Source organism: Aquila chrysaetos, chromosome 7 (genome assembly GCF_900496995.4).
Source record: "Aquila chrysaetos chrysaetos chromosome 7, bAquChr1.4, whole genome shotgun sequence".
In the NCBI taxonomy this organism is placed as follows: domain Eukaryota; kingdom Metazoa; phylum Chordata; class Aves; order Accipitriformes; family Accipitridae; genus Aquila; species Aquila chrysaetos.
Window position 1 is genome coordinate 37,071,348 of NC_044010.1, and position 24,787 is coordinate 37,096,134.

Consider the following 24,787-nt stretch of genomic DNA (forward strand, 5'->3'; position numbering starts at 1 on the left):
AATCAAATTACATTTTGTACTTTTTCTTACTTCAACAGTGTAAGACTGATGCTGAATTTTAGATCTATAAATTCAAATGGTATTAAAATGATCACTGAAAAATGACAGATTATCAAGATGCCACAAAATTTTAAATAATTACTATTAAATGTGTGCCATGGCACAAGCACCACGTTTATAAATAAATAAATAAATAAACAGTCAAATAGTATGTTTCCTCCAGAACTCAAGTCTTCAGAGCAATTAATAAGCTAAATATAAATTTTTACTTATTCCATTTACTAAAACAATCCACAATTCCACTGGAATATCTGTCTCCATTGACAGATGGACACAGGTTTTGTAGTCTCCCTCTCTCAGTACTGATTCTTTTGATTTTGAAGGATTGGTTCATTAAAAATTGATACAGTTGTGAGCATAAGACTTTAAAAAAATCTACAACAAAATAAATAGATATACTTATAGGTTACTTACTTTCAGCGTTAGACAAAGTGCAGGGATTGCAGTCAATCAAAGCTAACTGAAAATGCTGAAAAAAGAAGAATGATTTGTTTTTCAAACAAAGTAATACTAGCGCTTTGTCAAATTACTAAGAATAAATCAATTTTGTGCTTGAAAATCAATATTGCATTTTACCATGTGTCTTAAAGAAAACAATTCTCAATTTCTGTTCAACTGTTTACTAGAGGAAAGTAAATTTCTTTATTGCAGACACAGCAAGGCTTCTAGTAATGTAAGATGGCAACAGACATCTTCACAGAACAATTGGGATAGCATCTGGAAGAATGATTGCATCAAATGAATCGTCAAAACTGGAAGATCAAGTTTTCCTAGAATCCTCATGGAGATAAACATTGAAGCTCTCAATTTGTCTATCTAGAAAACAGAATACTCTTCTTTCAAATTGAGTGATTTGAAGTCTTATTAAAAAATTGATCTCTTGTCATAAAGCACTTAAAATTAGTATCTTTACATTAAAACACGAGTTCATAAGGAGTTCATAAGTTCTTACATCCTCTCCTACAGGTATTAAGCCAACTTCAGTTAAACTTTAAAGCTTGTTTACTTGTAAACAGTTTTCCTCAAGAAAGATGAAAAATATCTTTTAAAACATCTTTGCATTCTGAAGTTCTGAGCCAAGTATTTCACTCTTCTAGGAAGAGGGTCACACAAGCAGAGCAATGAAGTCTGTCTGCCAGAAAGTCCAGAATGTGAGCAATCATTTCACAAGTGTCGTGCTAATTTAGTGATCACTATTTACAGTTTGAAACGCAACCAAGTGTGTTAAAATGAATGGAACAGGCATACAAACTCAAGTGCCTCTGAACTCTTCCATGAACTTCATAGAAACTTCCTACACAGTGTAGAATTTGGATTAACATGTTAATTCAATAGAGAATAAGGCCTAGGAATATAGGAACTTAAGTGATAGCATTTAAAATACTACTGTTAAGAAATACAGTTCTCTACAAAATACAGTTTCAGGTGGCTTCTAATGTATGAAACATTACTGATGCTTTAGTATATTTGATTTTATTAGCACAAAAACGATAATTTATCTCTGGCTGTTCAGGATGCCAAACTAGGTGGCATCAAGAGCTTACTAGTGTAGCTGGGAAGAAAAAAAAACAACAAACCGCACCCTTACTAATGGATGTATATGCAACTCGCTTTCAGTATTGTCATACTCAAGAGCTACTAGATACTATGTAACTTTCCTCATTGTCCTAATAATGCCTTGTGTATAGCATGTCTATATAACACACATCTCAAAAATTTATAACAAGAGTTTAACAGACCACCAAATTTCTAAATAAAGATTTTTAGCAGAAAAATTATTCGAAAATTAATGTATTATCCATAGCAAAGCATAAAAAAAGAATGCTGACGCTCACATGAGCTCTGAGGCACACAGTGATGAAGCTTACCTCCTCACTGGCTTTTATCAACATCATTTGTAATATACAACAGCTTTTAAAAAACGAAACAAACTCAAGTTGAATGATAACTCAAATTTATGATTTTTAATGAACATTTTAGCAATATCATTCCCAGAAGAGAGCACAGAAAACAACGAACTCACATATACATTACTTGTAAAATAACTTTTTAACCTTAGAGCAAGCATTAAATAATAGCTTATAAATATTAAATATTAGCTTATTTCTCTGCCTTGCCTGTTCCTTTTTCTACTGTTCAGCAGTCAGACAACTTAAAATCTCCCCTCACTTACATTGCAATGCAGGTTGTGTGCCTCAGAGACATCCTTTAGTCGGTTACCATAGTGATTCTACTAAGCAGGCAACTTAAAAAAAAAAAAAAGACTAAATAAAAATAAAATGCTCTACTTATATTGTATTCTGCCTGACAAAAGAAAAAAAGGAACAGACCTATATACTTTGGCTTGTACATTGAGCATACCGATCTAAATGGTACAAAATCCTTTTTGCACAGATGTGTCATCTTGCACTGTCACTAACAATTAATATGAAAAGATAAAGCAGAAAGGAACAGCTTTGCTCTCACCTAGCAATGCTATTATAAAAAATCAGCAGATCTAAAGAGAAACGATTGACAACTGTTCCGTAGTAGCTTTTCAGAAGGGTTATTGCAGTGAGATTCACTGAGAGAAAGCAGGCAACCATATAAGAAAATCTAACCATTTTAATACTTAAATATGCCAGTAGTATCAGTGCTGTACAGTAAAAAAAAGCAGGAATAGTCTCAGCAATGCCTCCTAAAAATTTAAATTCTTACTGCTACATTAGCTGACTTCTAAATTTCAAAATCCACATTATGAAAATTTTCTAAGTGTAGTAAATTTCTGCTTGCACTGTTCACTAAGCCACAAACAGTAAAGAAATTGATAAACCGAAGCTCGAAACTACAGCAAAATAAACCATTTGCACTAAACAATTATCGCAAAGCAATACACAGAAAACCCAGAACCTTTCAAACCAAGAACCTTTGAAAAGCACATACACGAGCAAACCTACACCTCTTGCCAGATAAATAATATATAGCTCCCCGTTAAGTATTCAAAATCAGAAAAAAAAAAAAAAGCATGCATTCTAACACATAAACCTCATCAGCAAAAAGCAGATCCACTAATCACAATTACCAGCACCAAAAAATGAGAAAAAAAAATAGTAATCATTTCCAACTTCCATTTCTGCAACAAACAGAAGCGGCTAGCAAACATCTGCACCTCTCTCAAGTATTGCAGTACTGAAGCTGGCTACTGCTGTGTGAAATAGTTATTATGCAGGAGAGGCCGCTGCAGTTCAGAGACGACATACAATACCTCAAGGCAGACAGCAGTCTATAGAAATTCAAATTCCGAGTAAGAGGATTTACCTAGAAGGCAGTGTTCTGAATGTTAAAAAGTAACAGGCTCTCTTCAAGAGCTGCAGCCCAAGTCATAATATACCTTGATTTGTAGCCATCAGTAATTGCACAATTATCAACAGCCTGTTTTGTCTCCTCTGGAGCCCTTGACTTGCCTCCGATTGTGGAAACGATTTCAAAGGTAACCTTTCCACGGATCAGAAGTACAGTGGATTGCATATAAACAGAACTGATGAAAGCATTAGGTCTGGTAGTAAAATAACAGTAATCTGACACCGATTTAGGTAACTTGATATGTTTTCACCACTAGAATTAAGACCAATTCTCCTAACAAATTAGTCCTTTACAATTTAAGCGATTGTTGTTTCTTTAATCAATAAATGACCAACATGAAAAGAACTGTTTTCTTCTTAGTGCAAGATTTTCAGTACTGTCTCTGTTTACATCCAAGCCTGAGACCTCAAAATAGTGATTCTACTCCCTCCTCCTCTCGAGGATGACATTAGCAAGTTTAATAGCTCTTGGTTCTGCATTTATTTAGCAAGCAAGGCAAGCCATCCTTTGAAACCTGACAATCTCACAGACTTACCATGAAGGAAAGCTCCATCATGACTCAGTAAAATTCTGTCAGGAGATGGCTTTTTCTGCCTATGTGACCTAGGTGCGATGCCTATGTTCCTCAGAGCAGCCTTTGTTCAGAGAAGTAGGGCACGGAAAGCCTTGCGTAATGAGCCGTGGCAGAGCGCCAAGCCTCCATTTGCCAGGCGTGTTTGGGGCCAGGGGAGAGGGTCAGGAGAGGACGTGCGACATGTGCTGCTACCTCAGCTCATTGCTCCGCTCTCCGGCGCCTTCCGAATTCACAACAAATTCCTCTTGTAAGATGAAGGTTTGCGTAGCATCAACACTCTCTTGCTTTTGTCCACCGTTCAAAAAAACCCCTCGAGACTGAGGAAAACTGCTACATGGACAAGGGCAGGAGAAAGCTGCTTGAGGACAGCAGAAACAAAGGTCACGTATACACAGAAACTGAGTAACGGCAGTGCGTTCAGAAGGATCTCTTGTTTTGACTAGCCGCAAGTGAAAAATTCTTTTCAAACAGAGATCAGAAAAGCTGTATTTTGACTAGCCAAAAGAAGGTCGCATTCGAATTTGCTGACCAACATCTTACGTAGTGCACCACAGTGATTTTCACAAAGCTATCTCAACACTCGCGTCGCCTGCGTGTTTTATCGTTATTTGTGCAACATCAGAATTTCGCTATTCCCGTGTTAACAGCCTGAAGGACTGCCAGCAGCAACCAAATGCCCCAGGGAAACAGGATGACTGGAAGCTTGCCCCTGCTGCTGCAGCACCAGCACCAGCACCACTCCCCGCCGGAGCTGAACCACCCCGGGCTGGGGTTGTTTCAGGACCTGCAGCACTCTGCCTCCAGCCCACACAGCCACCCAGGCTGCACCGAAAGCACAGCATCATCCGTGCTGGGTGTCCGTGGCTACCTAGCCAGTACGCACAGCTAGCTATTACCGCGTGCCCCGAATGCCAACCTTTCAGTTATAGCTAATAAACCTGGACCAAGGTACTTCTCGTGAGGAGAAGGTCCACAAATGAAGTAAATGCACCAGCACCAACACTCGCTAGCTTGAACGTTCAACTTCTGAGTCAACTATGTCTCTTCTCGTAGTTTGTTCTGTCCCCTCTCCCCCCCAAAAAATGACAAGAAGATGCCACACAGCATGTTAATTCAAATTTAGCATTTAGTCCTCTTTGTAATCATGACATTTCTAAAATATACCTACAGTTTTCTTTTATAGGAAAACTCCAAAATGACTCAAAAACCCAAGCAAAACTAAGTAAGAGAGAACAAAAGAAAACACTCTGTAGGCCAGACATTGTGGCATCGCGATCCACTGCCAAAACCGGTTGCACTAATAACTCTCTTGCAGTTTGATTACAGTGCCACGCTGCATTAAAAAACTTCCATGTTTTTACTTCGTGTATATGTCTCTCCATCATACGCATATGCAAACTACAAAGACTTAGAGAGCAATTTCATTCCCAAATGGCTGTTTTCTAACCACTTACATTTTCATTAAAATAATCTTTGACTCATTTCATCTTGCTTTCCACAAAATGCTTTTTAGGTGAAGTGCTTGACATCTTGGATATCCACTTTGCAATAGCTAAAGCCCTTTGTTTTGATTTTTAACTAAAAATGTCGCTGATTAGTTTTTGGTGGAATTACAGACATAAAAAATTAAAACTTCTCATAACTAGTTATGAGTTTATGTAAGCTTACATTACTCATAACTCGTAACTACTCAAACTGTATTTTGACTAGTTAGTTTTTCTTTAATAATTAAGAATAGATATGTAAGGTTTCAATTTAACATGTTTAAGCTTAAAAATTACTTATCTAAGCACATATACGAAAGATAACTGGGTTGTGAAACAGCACTTGAAGGCTTGAAAACACAAATTTTCACTTTCATAAATAAATTTTTATTTATTACTGAGAAAAAGAACATAAAAAATGAACAATATGTCTATAACAGCTACATGTTGGCATACAATAGCTGCAGTAGCTAAAAATATCTTTCATAAAGATAATATATGTAGACAGGAGAATTATTTGAATAAGTGATGGAAAAGTGTCTTGACTATAAGTAAGTACTTCAAGCTGTTCATCTATATATCAGTATTTGATTTTTTAATATTTCATGCATATTCATGTAATTCATGCATATTTTCCCAATAAATTCTAATTCTTTCGCAGCCTTTTTCTATTCCTAATATAAGCAGTATATCTTTACATTACCAACAAATGAGAATCTTTAGAAAAATAATTAAAAAATTAAAATTATATTTAAATTGATGATTTACGGTCAAGATCAAAGCATAGGCCTGAAGCAAACTACTAGGATAGCTGTTTTGTGTATAAATAAGGAGGAAAAATTTCTAAAAGTGAAAGGCAAAATCAGTATTTCTACTAAAGGGCAGATAATTGAAAACATGAGAAATTTAGTTCTCATTCTTCTAAGGGTTTTGTTGCTGGGCACAGGATGCAACTGCAGTACTTAAAAACCAAACAAAATTCCCAAAGCACAACACAGCTTGATATGCCATAAAACAACCTGCTCATGTCCAGAGTCCCTACTGACCACCCATTACAAATAAACCAAAACAAAAACAATCCACCACCAAAAAAAACCACCGAACAAAAGCAAACAAAACACCCCCTCACAAAACCAAATCCATAGAAAATCTCCTACCCACCCACTGTTCCCTCAGTGCTATTATTCTAATAATTATGAAAAACTAAGATTTCTTTTTTCCCTTACGTAGTCTGTCAGCAAACAATGAAAGTGAACTGAATTTTACATTCAAAGGGCTTTCAGGATCGTAGCTCTAACTCCCCATCAAAAGCACACTACGATACTTCAGTGCCGCCAAGCAGAATGAGCACCAGATGGAAGACTAGTTTCCCATAGCTGCCATTTCCAACGTAACCCAAGTATTACGCTAAGTAATACCAAAGCTGTAATTTCTCTTTTCCCTCAGCTTCTCTTTTATGCATATCAATGGTCCCACACAACACACCCAGCTCCCCCTTCTTGTTCAACCTAGCTCTGCTTTCAGCTTCCAGCTGGACAACAGGCACTGGGGCTGCCCGATGCACAGCAACTCCAGTGTGGATGGGACAGTTCCCTTCATAGGAATTTTTCACATCCCAGGAGACCAGACCCATGACCAGTCATTTGGTGCCTCTATTGCAGATCAAGCCAACCAGATCACCCGGTCCTCAGCTTGCAGAGCTTAAATGGCTCTGGTGCAACATGTCATGCAGCAATGTCCCAGGAACTTCTCTTTGAAATGCCTTTCATTCTGATGTATTTGCTAGAAATCGGTTAAGATTCAAAAGTACTTAAGAACTGAGACATGCACAAGACAGGATGATTACATACATGTATGAAAAAGGAGGCCAAAATTGAAAAAAATATATTCAATAAATAGGAGAATGACTAGGATATCAAGTGACATGCCAGAAATAATGTGGCACATACTCAGAAGCTTGAACATTTTTTCCAACTACAGTTACCAAACCAGTAAAAAGATATATTATATTCCTAGAGATCTTGCTTTATCCTCCTTTCAGGCTATCACCGTGCAGCCACAGCTAACACCATCGAACACAGTATTCCTAGTGTTGTTTGTAGGAAATGGCAAATAGGAAGGGGGCCGCAGGACACATAGTAAAGTGTGAAAAGGTTAGGACTGTTAAATAAACCTTAACAGTATGTTGCTGCTGTAGTAATCAATAATAAAATCTCTGCCCCTCCCCACCAAGTCATTGCCAGTTGATTTTGGAATTAATTGTACTTTTCTGATGAATGGGGCAAATTCAGCTTTCATGTATCACCTCTGAAGGTAACACTGACCTAACTGTCAGGTTATACAAGGACTGTTTTCTTTCCAACCAGAAAGGCCACTTTTTTTTTTTTTCCTTAATATAAGCCCAAAGGCCAAGTAATTTTCAACAGCACTGGTATTCTTGCCAGAGTTTATGGCAATGGGATAACACAGCAGTCAAGGATTCTCTTAGTAATTTGCAAGTCTTAACTGCAGCAATGTTAAAAACACACAAAAGCAGTAATTGATTTTGAAAAAACACTGAGAGTTGATTTTATGCTTGTTAAAGAGCACTCTAGTAATTATCTTGATCATCAACATCTTAAAATAGTAAAAATTAATTTTGTGCTTAAATTGCTTACATAAAATATAGATGATTTATGTTAATGCTCTAAAATTGTGAAAAACATGGAATACATGACCTTCAGACTCCCATCTTCCTCCATTGCCTGAAGACTTACTGACAATGACTCATCTGTTGGCAATGGTTTATTCTTAGCAATTACAGACTTAACATGAATGTTTAAATACCATCAAAAACATTATGATATTTCAAAGTACATTAATGCAACATTGGTACAATCTGTGAAATCCAGAACAGTCACAAGCAAATACTGCATGAAAAGTTGCTTCCACTTTCCACCTCAGTGTCAAATCGGAAGCTCAAACTGCGCTATGAATTACATTATACAGAGCCCTGGGGAAAGGGTCTGTGCTCAAGGCCAGTCACTAGCAGGCTGGATCCTAAACCCCATAACCATCCTCCAAAATCCTGGATCCTTTTAAAGAGGCCCACAAAACCAAAAACGGCACAAGACAGCTGTGTCTTTTCATTACTTTGGGTTATGTATTTTTCTTTTGTGAAGAGACGAAATACTCAGTCTCAGAGAACAAGACAGACATTCTGTAAAAACATCCTTTCACACTCTTTCATCACCTCTCTTCATTTTATTCTCCCCATGCTTGTGTGTAACCACTGCAGCAGCAGTTCATTTTGTTCTCTTCACTAAGGAAGTATTTTCTGACTTGCCTCTCATATTCTTGTCACTCACAGAGTTCTGGCTTAAGGGTTTTAAACCTCAACTCAGGGATCATGCTTTTAAAGAAGCTACTGCCCTGCTTGTTCTACTTGGTCTACTCCTCAATTGGTATATTCTGATGTATAAGCTGATATAAGCTAATATTTTGTTCTCAAAGTAGATCACTCTCAGGACTCTACACTAAATCCACAGCTGAACTGAAAATAGCTGAAACTGTTCAAGACAGACTAGATTGCCCCACTGGGTCTTTTCTTTCTTGCTCCTCACTGTTACTCTCTGCTAAGGATTGCAACCTCCATAGCAAAGGAAGCAAACCAGAAACACTGCCTTAGGTGTTTCAGTCGATAATTCCAGAGCAGTTTCGTGTTATGTTTTGCACCAGAAGGGTATAAGACAGCTCTACCCACTCCTTCCCATTCATGCACTCCTGCCATCCACCTTGCATTGGATCTAGCAACTGGGCAATCTCAAGTTGAGCTGGTTCAGACTTCTGATCCACCTCAGTCTGCAAATGGAGAAAAAACTCCACTTGATTCAATGTAGCAGAGGGTGCTTAACAATGCAATCAGGATTGCAAGGTGGAAAATGAGACAACCTTTTAGCAACAACCTGCAGTTATATTGATTTAAGGACAATGTGAAACTATCCTTAAGGCAACACACCCCCCCCCCCCCCCCCCCCCCCCCCCCCCCCCCCCCCCCCCCCCCCCCGCCACCCATGTTTATTTCATCATCCTTCTTAAGATCTTTATGCTGCTCCAGGGTAAGCTGTTTTTGTTGCTGTCATTTGTTTTCTTAAGTGACTTAATCACATTGAGGAATCATGATTATTTTGCATTACAAAAGATTAACTTCTTTCTGTTTTTAAAATACTTCTTAGGTGTTTTTCCCATTCATAGTTGGTGTATTGGAAACTAAAAGTTTGGTATACTCAAAATCCTTGTGATAAGCGACCTTTTTATTTTGCAAAGTTCTGAAGATCAAACACAGTAAATTATTTAGACTGAATTCTTCATAACATCTATCTAAATACTTGATTCAGTGATAGAATTACATATTTCATGGCACAGCAGGAAAGGTTGTTTATTTCTTGATCAATTTCTTCTATTAAAAATTAAAATGCAGAAATTCCTTCCACTACTTGATTACAAGTTTACTACCTCCTTGTAAATTTAGTCTTTAAAAATAAAACCAAAATGTACTTCTTCAGCACTTGTTTCATTCCCTATCATGGCAGCTGATACTAAATCTGTGCCAAAGTATGAAGAAATAGGACCACCCAAACTTTCACATTATCCATTTCCCAACAGAGTGGTCTCCTCTACCTCCCCTTGCTCTCTTTTGCCATTCATTGCACTGCATCTTTCCTACTCCTATGCAATACCATCCTATCTAATCACGATTTCCAACTCCATCTGTCTCTGTAGGTGAAAGCTTGGACTCTGGATGAAAAAAGGAAGCCTGATGAGAGTTATTACAAATACTGAAAGGAAAAATTGAGAGTAACACTCTACTCTTTCAAATCTTAGACAATGTGATTCTGATAGCCTCACAAATACACCTTCCAGGAAAACAATCTGCCAGAAAAAGGAAGGCACAAGATTCTTGAAAACAAAACATTTAATGTCTTCAGTAGTTTTAGGAGAGATTAATATGCAGAAATATGTTTATAAATTACACTTAATTACAAATTACAAAATTCTCAGCCCTGCAGGTGTATTTCCCAGCACATGACACTGTTAAAGCACACTTCCTTTTTCCAAGACACACATACCTAAATTTCGAGGTCAGGAAGGAAAGAACATGGGGAGAGAGTAGGAAATGGAAGGAGGAAAAAAATGGGGAAACATGTTGCATGAAGGGAGATAAAATGACAGACTACAATGGGAGACCGAAAAAGAATGAAAGCAGTAATAAAATTTAAAGCAGTACAGAAGAAACAAAGCGCTGTATTAACAGAAACCATTTTTAACTGATTAGCCAGAAACTGTTGCCTTAGAAGCTACCTCTCAAACCAGGAATTAAAAGAATGAAAGCAGAAACAATATTTAAAAAATATATGAGAACATTATTTTGCATAAAGGCTTTCTATTTTTAAAATTTTTTAAGAACTTCCAGTTTACAATAGTGCAGCTGGGGGCAGGGGGAGAAGAACATTGAGAAATCCAAGCTGCTAATTCTTCTCTTCATTTTCCTCCAACTTCCTGTTTTCCTCAGCTTCCCCCCAAAATGTACTATTTTAACAAGAGCCCTACACCAAATTTTTGACCTTCTGGAGTATCAGTGCTCATCTATAATCTTGCTGGGCTTTTCTGAGTATGTCTAGCACCTAACACACTTCAAATCCTACCCTTACTCTGTCTTTAGACTAACATACTTCATACTGAAGTACTTCTATTTCTAAAGCAGGTAGTATTTAACTGCTATAAGCTTATGCATTCCTAGCAGTTTTAATATGCAACACAACTTGTAATAAACGTTAATTCAATTTGAAAGGACTTAAACCTACCTTTAAACTAGACTCATAGTCTGTGTTCACTTTGAACATAAGCCCAAGTCGCAAATGAATTTCCTTGGCTCGACAAAAGCTGGGATCAACATAAAGCGCCTCCTGAAATGCTTTAATTGCCCTGAAAGAAAAACACAGATTTAAAAATTATTTTTTACTGAAGTACTCCTTTATAATCAATATTATTTATCTGACTAGAAGAAAGTTGATCAGAAAGCACTGTTACAGAAAAACATATCAAAATAGTGGTTTACATGCAATGTTTTTGGTGCATGGCTTTTGATTCTTCAAGGACTGAGTAATTTTGTACTCCAGATATCCTGGTAGATTTGAAAGTCTAATCTTCTCTATTAATTTAGAGAAACTAATTTCCTGCATGAAATACAGTAACATATCTGCTATTTCAGAAAGGATGACTCATGAATTAGTAACAAAATTAGTGCAACTTTAGAACACCACAGCGGTCATTCATGTCACAACCAACTGCTAGGTTGCTTTTGATTCCAGGTAGTGCAGACCCCCGAGAGCAGCAGCAGAACAGAAGGCCTAGAAGAAGCGATCACATGCATCTCCTCCCACTGCACCAACCTGCTCCATTTTCGACTTTGTCCTCCCTTTCTTAGCACCAGCACCGTGTGGGGACTCAGCTAATGCCTATTGCTCCATTACTTTCCAGTCACTCAATTACCTCCAGGAAAACACAGATATGAAAGCCTGACACCTCCTCTCACTGTAACTTGCTTTTCATATTCCCATGATAGGTGAAGATGGCTCTGATTCTATTTCCTTACCTTTAAATCCTCTCTACACATGCCCCTGTTCATGATGGCACTGTACCAGATAAAACAAAAATGCTATGTAACAACTGTATCTGCTCACGCCATTCTAAACAGGACTGTTTTGCCTCTCAGACCAACTGCATAAAATTAGGACAGCTGAAATGCAACTAAAAGACTACAGATTTAAATTTACAGAGGAACTGAGAAAGAAGCTAAGACTCATTGTGTTAGCTCATCTGAAATCCAATGACAGGTTGAAACAAAATACCTTCACACACATCACTGCTCGTACAGTGACAGCAATCAGAATCAGACTCACTTAGGGTAGATTCAAGCACCGAAGCCAGGGAGCACAGTCCCATTTGCTGTCCTAGACAACCCCAGAGACTGATGCTGAGCAGGCAGATGGCAGGCAGGCCTATGGGGACAATCGTACCCACTGTGGAGCAGCACAGGGACACTGCACAGGAATTAATCACAGTGCCTGAAATCACACAATCTTTAGGCAAATTGATTTCATTCCTACTCTCCAAGTGCAGTATTATTTATAAGGACAAATGGTTAGCAGTTGTAATGGGAAATTCAATAAATATTTTTCATAAACTTTTTTTTTAATCACAAAACATAAATGATCATTTTTTAATCCATCAGCAAAAAACACTTCTGCTGCTCTAAAATTCTTACAGGCTCTTTTCTCATTCTTGATGGCAAAGCAAACCAAAGGCACAGAACTTCCTCTAGACAATGCAACAAAATTGTCTGTACCTAAAGCATTACCTGACTTGTTTAAACAGAACTTAAGAGCAGACGGGCTTAAAAAAATACTACATTTTTACTGTGGAACAGAAATGTCCTCTATTAGAATCTTTCAGAAAGTCTTTACTTACCTTGTACCCTACTTTTCTGCTTACACAAGGAAAATGAGTAAGTGAAGTGCAAAAGGGAAAAACTTGCACCAGCTAAGCAGTCTCTCACATCTCATATAAACTTCCCTGGAATAGTACAGGTGGTGATGAATCACACACCTCAGCATCTACACTGAAATCATAACAAACAAGGATCCATGTCTCGTAACAGTATGCTCATCATCACCTACAAGAACACCACTCAAACTGGAAGGCCAAAGACTGGACTGATCACTAAATATCGGTATGTATTTTAAGCTATGCTTTTGTTATACCAAAGTATAGATTTCATGATTGTGTATTTGCATTTCTTGTCTTAACTCTAAAATGGTACTCGCTGGTTATGGTACTCTAATATGGTTAGCAACTGGTATTTAAAATCCATTATTTGCATCTTGTTCAAAGACAGTATCCTAAAGTTCTAAAAAGGAAGAAAACCAGTGTCTATGGTCCCTATCAAAGAGAAAACAAAAATCAGGAATAAAAACATTGCGGTTCTGTACCACGAGACATTGTGACCATGCTCATATACACTTCACATTCTTCACATTTTAGCTAGCTTGCTTGCTCAGAAAATAGTCTTTCCATATTTCCCCAACGTCCTGTCTCAGTCGCAAAGACATTCAATTTCAAAAAATTGAAACATGTATTTCTAAAAAAGCTTAAGAGAAATGGTAAGAGACAAAAATATTTTTATAGTCTCTTGCTTACTGAACAGGAAATATTATTCACTGCCACAGCAGAGCAATAGAGTTAAAACAAAGCCGCAAGTATAACAAACGACTTTGAAGGACAATTTTGAAATTTAGTTTGAACCTATACTGTCATTTGTTCAAAAGAACAAGAATGTTGCTTACCCCACTCTTTCAGAGAAGCACAGCACTTAAAAATGAGTAAAATTATCACCAGTGGACAACATGAAAAGACCGTGTCATGTTTAGCACAGAACCTGCTAGTCACAGACAGCCCCTATGAGGTTTGTGTAAGGTTTATTTCTGTGCAGACAACATGGCAACACCATTCACCCTTGCCTAAGCTGCTCATGGAGTCAGGTACAACGTAAGCAGTTACCATGAGTCTTTGAGATACTATAACCCAACACAATTTCCAAGTGAAGACAAGCCCAAAATGTACAAGGAGGAAGAAAATTTGTAGGACAAGACATCATTCCTCTAGATACACAAGCTATGCAGGAAGTAACGGCATGCTTTTCAACCCATTTTGATGGATGCTTGGAAAAATATACTCAATCGACCAAGTGAAACAAAAATCTCTGTACCATTTTAGACACTGTTTGAGTTACTGTGCTAACAACTAAATAATAATAATATTCTAGCTGTACATTTCCGTTGTATTTGATTACTCCTAAACTGATGGTTGGGGGAGGAAAGGCAGAGATGCTTTAAAAGCATTATTTCCTTGAAAGGTTAAAAAATTCAAAGGAGCGTAGTCAGGGAGCATTGATTGCTCCCATCCATTGCATTGATTTGGCAATGGAATGGACACACTGGTAGAGAGTTTGGTGAAAGACTCTCCACTTAGAAATTTTCTTTCAGTTTCTAATACATGATGGATTTGCATTTAAGAATGAATCTATATGCACTCAAAATGCTAGGGAACTCCCAGGTCAGTGTCTTGCTTGCATCTTAAATTCTGCATAATAAAAACTAAAAGAGAATTCTGAAAAGTAACATAAATTTAAACTTATAATGAAGCATAATTACATCAGTAAATTAAGGGGAAGATGTAAGAATAGACCAAATATTCCCCAACACAGTTTTTCTAACTAAAAATCAGATATTTTATCTTCTCTATTCAAAATATTGGCCTGCATCTTACTTAACTCTAGTGTTAATCACAGAATCATAGAATCGTTTAGGTTGGAAAAGACCTTCAAGATCATCAAGTCCAACCATAATCCATGCCCACTAAACCACATTCTGGAGTGCCTTGTCTACGCGCTTTTTGAATACCTCCAGGGATGGTGACTCAACCACTTCCCTGCGCAGCCTGTTCCAATGTCTGACAACCCTTTCAGTGAATAAATTTTTCCTAATATCCAATCTAACCCTCCCTTGCTGCAACTTGAGGCTATTTCGTCTCGTCCTATCTCCAGCCACCTGACAGAAGAGACCAGCACCCACCTCACTACAACCCCCTTTCAGGTAGTTGTAGAGAGCGATAAGGTCTCCCCTCAGCCTCCTTTTCTCCAGGCTAAACAACCCCAGCTCCCTCAGCCGCTCCCCATAAGACTTGTGCTCCAGGCCCCTCACCAGCTCGGTTGCCCTTCTCTGGACACGCTCCAGCACCTCAATGTCTGTCCGGTAGCGAGGGGCCCAAAACTGAACACGGCACTCGAGGTGCGGCCTCACCAGTGCCGAGTACAGGGGGACGATCACCTCCCTGCTCCTGCTGGCCACACTATTTCTGATACAGGCCAGGATGCCGTTGGCCTTCTTGGCCACCTGGGCACACTGCTGGCTCATATTCAGTCAGCTGTTGACCAGCACCCGCAGGTCCTTTTTCCACGAGGCGGCTTTCCAGCCGCTCTTCCCCAGGCCTGTAGCGCTGCATGGGGTTGTTGTGACCCAAGTGCAGGACCCGGCACGTGGCCTTGTTGAACCTCATACAGTTGGCCTCGGCCCATCGATCAGCCTCCTCTGTAGAGCCTTCCTACCCTTGAGCAGATCGACCCTGCCTCCCAACTTGGTGTCGTCTGCAAACTTGATTCTATATCGATTATGTAATTTTTAATTTTTCCAGGATGACAATCACCACTAATAACAAATACAAATTACTTCCACTACTGTGGAATGGTCATCATCAAAATTTCACAAATAAAGTGATCACAAAGGCAGCATTTTCAACAATATTTACCAGTGGTAGGTGCTCATGTTTAATTTGGTAATAAGAGTCTGATTTAAAATAGTCAGTAGAATTTTCAAAGAATAAAACACTCAAACTCTGAAAAGACATTTACTTATTAACTCTTACAGACAGACAAGCAATTCTACACCATAGCTGAATTAATATTGATCTAATTTTGCCTATGGGAAACATTTAACTAAAATAGCAATGCACTCAAGATTACAGGACACATCAAGAACATGGACTACAGTAAAAACTTTCATTTCATTTTGGGGCTGCCTGTTTCCCAGTGCCACGTCCACAGCTTCAGACTCAGTCCCTCACTACATCAATAGTAAAACATCTGCAACATCACTGACATCCATTTCAGTTGTAAGTGCTCAATAACATCCAACACAAATGGCATGAGGGCTTGGTACAGGTTGGTACAACACAGAAGGAAGCAGACACGAGAGGTGGAAAGTAGGAGCAAGCGTTCCAAAGGGAAACGAGAGAGAACATGGCCCAATGTCGGTAACCACAGTCCTTCCTGGGCCACCTGTTTGCCTGAGTCTCCTGGTTTCAGCTGGGATAGAGTTAATTTTCTTTCTAGTAAGTCAAGGATTTTTCAGCTTCTCATGCCCAGCCAGCAAGAAGGCTGGAGGGGCACAAGAAGTTGGGAGGGGACACAGCCAGGGCAGCTGACCCAAACTGGCCGAAGGGATATTCCAATACCATGCGACATCATGTCTAGTATATAAACTGGGGGGAGTTGGCCAGGAGGGGCAGATCACTGCTCGGAAACTAACTGGGCATTGGACAGTGAGTGGTGAGCAACTGCATTGTGCATCACTTGTTTTGTATATTTCAATTCTTTTATTATTATTGTTGTTATTATTATTATTATTATCATTATTAGTTTCTTCCTTTCTGTTCTATTAAACTGTTCTTATCTCAACCCATGAGTTTTACTTCTTTTTTCCCCCTGATTCTCTCCCCCATCCCACTGGGGGTGGGGCGTGGGAGGGGTGGGGGGAGTGAGTGAGTGGCTGCTTGGTGCTTAGTTACCGGCTCGGGTTAAACCACAACACTGAGGTGAGCCTTCGGATACAGCAGAAATCACTTGATCCTTATAGAGATTTTTGATTGCTCTGAAACATCACTAGTCCCATTTCCATCCTCTGCCCAAGCCTATATCCAGAAAGATACGGGCCTGGAGGATCCAAGGCATCCAAGTTACTCAGATGTTTTCCCTCAAAGCTCTTCTATGGTTTGACCAAAACTAAAAGAGCAGATATAACCTAATAGCTTGATGATCTGTCATATATGAAGCAGGACATGGCTTACGAGGCTAACAGCTTCGTTCAGAGATGGTGGCACACAGGCTTCCTCAAGTAGGTTGTTAGTCTCCACCACTAATTAACTGGCCTTCATGCACAGACAGAGCTTTTCATTTTAATCCTTCAGTAGACTAAACATACATTAGTCCAAGGGATAAATCATCAAATGAAAGGCTGGGAGCTCTCATACTGCAGAAATAAGTGACAGTCATCTAAATTCAGCAAGAGATGACTTTCGGTTTGTTCTCTGAAGATACTTACAACTGCCTGGTAAGAAACAACTTTGGTTGAGTCTACTAGGATTTATTTAAATTAAGTAAGAGTTTTCTCCAAGAATGGGAGCACTTCCACTAACAGGCAGCAAAGGCTAACACTCAACAAAATGGGAAAGCAGGACTGGAAAACAGACACTACAGAAGATGAAAAGCACCTCTGGGCTTACATTTTACACAGCATTGCTACGGTAATTCAGGAAAAATAAAAATTACATGAATCTATCATCTCCAAATAAAGACTTCCAAAATCAATACTGCAGCTATCTTTCCACCCACTCATCTATACAACAATGCCTACCATTATGAAAGTGAAGAAACCAGCTGAATAATAATTAATAGAAGATTATATTAAACATTTAGTGAACTCTCATAAGACTTTTATTGGAAGGTTTTACTTGTATAGACTGTGAATAAAATCAGCTTTGAACTAGGCAAAAGAATGTAATGAAAGAACATCGATTTAACTATTTAAAAGTTAACACTCGTACATTTCAAACAAAACCCATGAAAATCAGAATGAGTCTACAAAATAAAAGAACATAACATTATCCTAATATATCAGGAAAAATACTTGATGCAGCTGGAGTGAAACTTTTTTTCTTATCCTTTATCCTCTTTCAATTTTCTGACCACCTATTCTAAGCCTCACATCATTTCCTAGCCTCACTAATGAAAATGATGTGAGGCTACAATGGACAAATTTCTATCTGAAACTCATAATCATAGTTTGAACATAAACAAAATGTATGTCTATAGCAGTAGTCAGGACACTGCAATTTTATGAAATACTTTTACAGACTTTAGATACAACTCCTCTGTTCATAGGGCTGTAACAGTTGAATGGTGAAATATTTTGAGCAGCAAAGTCTTTAAACATTTCTCTAGAACAGCAGCTGAGAGTAGGTTTTTCCCAGCATTAGCAGATACTATGCATTTTCATCAATCCAAGAAGTGGTTTGATATACAATCGCAGAAAGATAAGACGACAAACCAGAAAGTTAATTGCCACTTTGTTAACGGTTAATTAGTATGTGTAGTCTACATGTACATTCCCATTTTATATACCTAAAAAATACATATATAGACCCAGCCACCTGAAACCTGAGAAGTATTTGACAAAGCAGTATCTACACAGTGTGTGTTTAAATTCTGCCCTACTTAAGAAGGTAACTACAAACACCAGACCAGCTGAAAGGACTCTGACAGAACAGGGAAAGAAGCACCAATACAGATGTGCACCTTGAGGATCACAAGTTACCGGTAAGCAAGATGTTTTTCTACTCTCAAATTATACCCCTCCTGGACTTTCCATTGCAGGTGTTTCCAAAGCAAGAACTCCACAGACTGCCAATTACCAGTGCAACGTTGCTGTCAGTTGGGTGAATCTCAGAGCCTTTCATGCAAACCGCAAGCACTGGACTACTTCATCAAATGCTGTGCACCCTCCCACAATGGCACGAACTACTGATATACCCGGCAGACATCGCATTTGATGAAGTAGTCCAGTGGTTTCTGTCTGCATGACGGGGGGCAGGGGGGGGTGTTCCCACACAAGTGAAGGAGGTCCCCACTAGGCAGTTTGCATTCCTACACACCCCACTACCCACTCGACTACTCTCTGTGAGGAAGAGCCCAGTTCCTTGGATCTGCCAACCACTGACACAAGCAGCTTGAGAACCATCTGAGGGATCTGGTTCTGGTGGAAAAAAAAGAGTAACAACCCCCTCAAAGACAAATCTTACTGTGTTACTAACAGCTTGCCCCTGAAAAAAAAAAAAAAAAAAGTATTGATAGAGGAAGCAAAGAAGAGCAAAGAACGGACCTTGACAGCACAGGACTCTCCTACCCTCACAGGCAAACAGCAACCACCATAAAACAATAGTTTCTTGGGTAGATGAATAAGGCGTGCAATACTGAGGGTTGGCACATGAGACTACTGAAAAAAAGTTTACATTCCACTATAGACTTGGGTACTTTAAAATCAGTTTAAACAGCTGCTTTACTATTTCAGGATGACTGTGAGAAGAGCAAACCTTCATTTTCTGGAAAAAGATGAAAGAGAATGACAGCCAGAGAGAGCAAGAGAAAGACCAGACTCCTTCAGCTCAAGGAAATGGTCCAATGTGATTGGCGCTAAGGCCATCTCAGAGATGATGATAAGTTTTGTGTGTTTTCCTCTAGGTAAGTGGTAAAAAATGCTCCTGCCTCACTGAAGCCTTCAAAGGACTTCTAAGAAACAAGTGATTCTCAGGTGTCTGGAGGCCTGCATGGTGACCAAGAGGTGAGATACAGTACCACAGATAACAACTGAGGGCTGCCTTTTGCCATCTGCTTGGCCTTCGGAGGGTTGTGGAATTCAGCAGCAGCAGAGATGGGATGTGGAGAGCCTGCTCAGTGCTTGTATGTTGGAGATGGAGGTGCTGCGCTCTCCCAGCGGGGGTTGTATACGCTTGCTCCCTCTTGCCCATTAAATGTGTTTACCTGAATTAGATACGAATAATGAAAGACTGCAGCTGCCTTCTTGATGTCAAGATCCAATTTTGAATCAGAGTTAAAGAGGGGAAAAAAGCGTTTTGTGCTGAACTCCCATGCCTCTGTTCCAAGGAGTCAAACTTATGCTAACAGGAGAAGTTCCAGCATACAGAACACCCTGGCTTACAGAAGTGCCAGGATGCAGCAGTGCAACTAGACAACCAGACTGGGCTGGCTGTGAGATTACTTTAAAGCAGCCAGAAGCAGAAATGATCCTTCTAGATATCACTTGATATTGAATAGATGATGACAGTGCTTCCGTTTTGGCAAGGATGGCTGTAGAAGGGCCAAGAAGTTCCAGTAAGAGATGACAGATTTTCATCAGATAGTCTGCATTTTTAGCCATGATGGAGGTCAGGAAAAGGGTCTGGGTCATCTCTTGCATTAGTCTTTGGCTTTTTTCAGGACTATGTCCCACAGAAGTGTCAACGCTGAAGGACCGAGTTTTACATAAGAGTTAACTTCTACAGCTGATATGGAATCCTTGGACTGAGGAGCCTCAGGGTATGCTAAATGGGGCTATAAGGGTGACTGATCTCAGTCCCCCATAAGGTGTTTCTGAGGAAGAGTGTGTCTTTCTCACACACACCGTCCAGCAATTTGCAAGATAACAGTCACTGAAAACACAGCAGGCTGGCCTCGGAACACCAAGGTTGGTACACTGGGATCCAAAGAGGGTGTTAGAGCCAGTTTCAGGACACAGCTGCAGAGCTTGGACTCCATCTTTTTCTCTCGGTGGGACTCAGTGTAAATCAGCAGATGACAGACCAGTCAGGTTCAGAATCCTTACTGAAGTAAAAGAAAAAATTTGGCATCCAAGCCACTACACTTGGATGCAGCTATTGCACAGAAATGAAGGGTAGCCTTTGGTTAACTACTGAAATTCTTCAAGTGTTCAATCTAAAAGACAACTAAGGAGGATATGAAATTATTCAAGTTATGTGAATATCTCAGCTATCTCTATTCTACTGGTGTTCTACCCTACTTGAGAAACAGGGAAACAACCAGGAAAATCAGCCAACCGCTTTACTTACTGCATGATGATAAATGGTGTAAAAGAACAGAGTATCAAAATTTAAGATCTATAAGACCTATTTTACCATACTTGATTCAATTTATGGAGCTAATCCCTTATGGCATATCTCACTATAATAATTGCATGAAATAGCTTTGGTCTGATCACACTATTGCAACATTTGTATATACTTTGAGAACTTTCAGTTCTTACAAAGTCACCAATATAAAATGATGTATCAAATAAGATTTGTACTTAAGATAATGCTGCAACACTGCTTTAGTATATAGAGAAGTGTACAATATTGAATTACAGTGAATTGCAATGTGTCTTGGAACCAATTCAACACTTCTTTTTATGAAAGCTGGAAAACTTCAAAACTAATGTAAAAATATGAACAAGAATTCTAAAACTGACCCTATTCCCACTTGCTATTTTATTATCCCTATTTATATGAGACATGAAAAAACCTCAATCACATCCTTACCCCTTCCTTTTAGGAGGACTATGTACATGCCTTTTATTAAAATCTAAGAATATCTAAAGTGGGGTAGATAAAAAAAAATGTTCATGGATGAAGCACAATAGCTTAAACTACCTTAAAATGGTCTAGAGGTGTCCTCTACCTGCCTGAAATATACAGATTTGTGTACTCTATGAACATAAATAGATGGAATAGCTGCAGCAGGAAATAAGACAGTTTGACCAGCATTTCACTCTGAAAGAAGCAGGATTCTCCTTGCAGTCGGCAAGAGACTCCTGTGGAGGATTAAGATACACAAAGAAGAACATATCTATTGTAAATGACTTGCTATCACCTCCAAGTTTATTATGATTTTGTCACACCTAAATAAACACCCACAACCACACATCCCACTCCTCTCGCCCCCCAAAAAATATGGCGGGGGGGGGGGGGGGGGGAAGGAAGGCACTCAAAGGGATTTAAATTAAAAAAAAAAAAAAAAAATCGCATACAAAGGTGCAAGATTCTATCTGTGTTACGTTTTCTTCCTCTAAAAATTCTACCCAACACTCTAACAATACACACCTTCCTTAGTACCACACTATACATAAGTTTGTTGTATGAATGAAATGGCAAATATGATTATTCTACACAACCTTAACATAAAGCTCTTTGTGCAGTTAAGACATTGTAAGTTAAGGCATCAATTTATGCTCATGTTCTCAACAGGCTTACTTAAAGGCATGGAAGAAAAATCTAAATTAATTCAAAACTCTGATTTATTAATACTTAGGCCTCATAATCACCTGACTTTGCTGTTCCATCCACTGGAAGGTGCTATATAGCACAATCCGCTGATGGCAAAAGTCTATATTGAACAGGTGGTCTTTCAAAAAATCAACTACTCCAAATCTAACTACTTTGTCTTATTTAATTTTACCTTACAGTTTTCTACCATTTTCACAGTGGAAACTGTAACAAGATAGCCCTTGTAAGAAGAACTGGTGCACAAAATACTCTCGAGTGTTAAATGATGAAGACAAGCCTGCATAAGAACAAGAACAGTCTGAAACTTGGTTGAAATTCCACCAGATTGATCACAATCTTAAAATAGTGGATTCTCAGGTTTTCTGAAAACTCTTCTGTTCTTCTCATGTTAATCAGAATGCAATAGAATTGCATGTCACGTATAATACATGGCATTCATTTCACCACTATCAATAAAGAAAGCAGTAAGTTGCAAGATGTTAAAAAAAAAAAAAAAAAAAAAAAAGAAAAATCCAGGTTCTGAGCTCATGATTTAACCAACTTATCTTAATTTGAAGAATAAAAGCTTATTTACATTATCCTGAGGAAAGCCCGATTCTTTTGTCTTACAGATACATAGAAAGATACATAGAAACAAGGCGGGGGGGGGGGGGTGGGGGGGTGGGCAGAAATCGCACTTTATTGCTCCAAACCACCAGTCAGTAATCACTTACTGCCTCCTTAACTGCAGTCATGCTTAGTCCAGTAAGATGATAAACTTTTTAGTAATCAATCAAGTAGTAAAGTCACACTTATTACGTTTCCATACTGAGCGTAAAAAAGGACTGACCTAAACAATGCACCTTTCTGACTTGTTTCCAATGCCACTAATTATTATCTCTGCAAAAATAAACCCCAATGAAAGTTTGAGGACCTTTCAGCAGAACCCCAGTGAGTGAGTCTGTTCCATTCACCATTCCTCTTATCACCAATAAAGCAAAACCAAAACTCCAACTGAAAACCAACCCTCCCCCTCATATCCAGCAGCAGCCCCTTTTAGTCCCCAAAGCCCTGCCAGAATTTACAACTCTTTCTAACTCTGAGTTTTTACATCAGTTTTAAATGTTCTCATTCCAGTCAGTGTACTACTTCTCACGTCCAAAACTTCCACGATATACAGCTATGTAAAACTTACTGAATATCAAGCTAATTAAAACAAGCCCACTTTGCCACTTCTTTTCCAAAAGAAAAGTTTTTTGTAAACAGGCTTTCAAACAAACACAGGCTACAGACTATTGATAACAACAATTCACAGAAACCTGTTGAGTCATACTGCTCCATCCCCCTTGCTGAATCATATTATAGGGAGCTAAAATTCTTCTCCTGTAAGTGCTTTCCTTTTCAAGCAACAGCTGTGGTTGCCACAGGTATATTACAGTAAGTCAGATATGTGACTCAGGACAGTATGTCTTCAAACATCCTATCTATAATTAAAAAAACCTGAACTATCGTACACTCACACTGAACTGAAGTTGAAGTACGCACCTACCTATAAAACACCACACAATACTGATACTGTTAGCTTATTCCAACTTACCATTGAAAGGCATTGTAATGGAAGTAGACCAAACCAAGGCCATATAAAAAGGCAGCATTCTGTAAAGGAAAGAAACAATGTTTAAAACCCAGGTAAGATAACCATATGCTGTAAGATTGAGTTTTCAGTATTTTACTCATCCTTTGACATTCTATTTCCATTATAAAATAAGCTTATTTAAATTTCACCTTGAACAGGAAGAATCAAAAAGAAAGAATAAAAAGATAGTTAGATACTTAAAAAAAAAAAAAAAAAGTGATTCTCCACAAAATATTTTTGGAGTAATAGTAACAACAATAACATTCAAGTACTTCTACATGAGAGAAACTGATGTGCTTTGTTCTACTTGCACAACAGCAGGGAAGGAAATGACAGAGTAGAGGTCTTTGGTAATTTAATATAATAAGAACTGTTTTATGACCAAACACCATTTCATATTCATAATAATTTATACTCACATAAAAGTAAGCAAAGCTACACACACTAATTTCAGTGTCTAAAGTAGAACATTAATTATACGAATCTGAAAATATGCTTAAGGAAATGTCAGTTTTCTGAATACCAAAAATACAGACCATCAGCTTCAAACCTAAGACAATCATATTTCTTCATCGTTAATCACATTTATATTTTCTATTTCCCTACTTTGCAAAAGGTGAAGGGGAAAAAAAACCCCAAACCACCACATTCTCCTCTGGAAACCCTTTTCCCCTCATTTTCTTTTCACAGAAAGGTATGGTTTGCTTCTAAAGTGACATTACTAATAAGGTTTAATGAATGTTCAACTATCCAATTCTACAAATAATTATTACATTTTTTCCTAAATTAGGAGAAATAAACAAATTGCTTTTTCTTTTCAAAAGTTATGCCACAGCATATTGTTTTCTACTTAGCAGAGCTATTCCATTATTTACAGGAGACAACATGTACATGCTGCCTATGACACATTTTTAGGCTTTTATTATGTATAATTCTGGTTTTCAG

At 38.4% G+C, this 24,787-nt stretch overlaps 1 protein-coding gene across 19 annotated transcripts in view; it reads right to left on the minus strand.

Annotated features, from left to right (window-relative positions):
- Nucleotides 1-24,787, minus strand: part of KDM6A (lysine demethylase 6A) — a 168,431-nt gene that overhangs the window by 63,658 nt on the left and 79,986 nt on the right. For 17 of the 19 annotated variants that reach the window (XR_005932914.1, XR_005932911.1, XR_003924182.2 and 14 more), the window contains exons 5-7: nucleotides 23,804-23,862; nucleotides 11,304-11,424; nucleotides 475-529 (exon numbers count right to left, since the gene is read on the minus strand). Coding sequence is in view for 8 of the 19 variants with exons in the window: in XM_030019667.2 (XP_029875527.1) it covers nucleotides 475-529; nucleotides 11,304-11,424; nucleotides 23,804-23,862 (235 nt within the window). In the remaining 11 variants the exon portion in view is untranslated. Of the gene's footprint in view, nucleotides 1-474; nucleotides 530-3,937; nucleotides 3,984-11,303; nucleotides 11,425-23,803; nucleotides 23,863-24,787 lie in introns of those variants that run through there. The other 2 variants (XR_003924191.2, XR_003924190.2) reach the window with 1 other exon arrangement.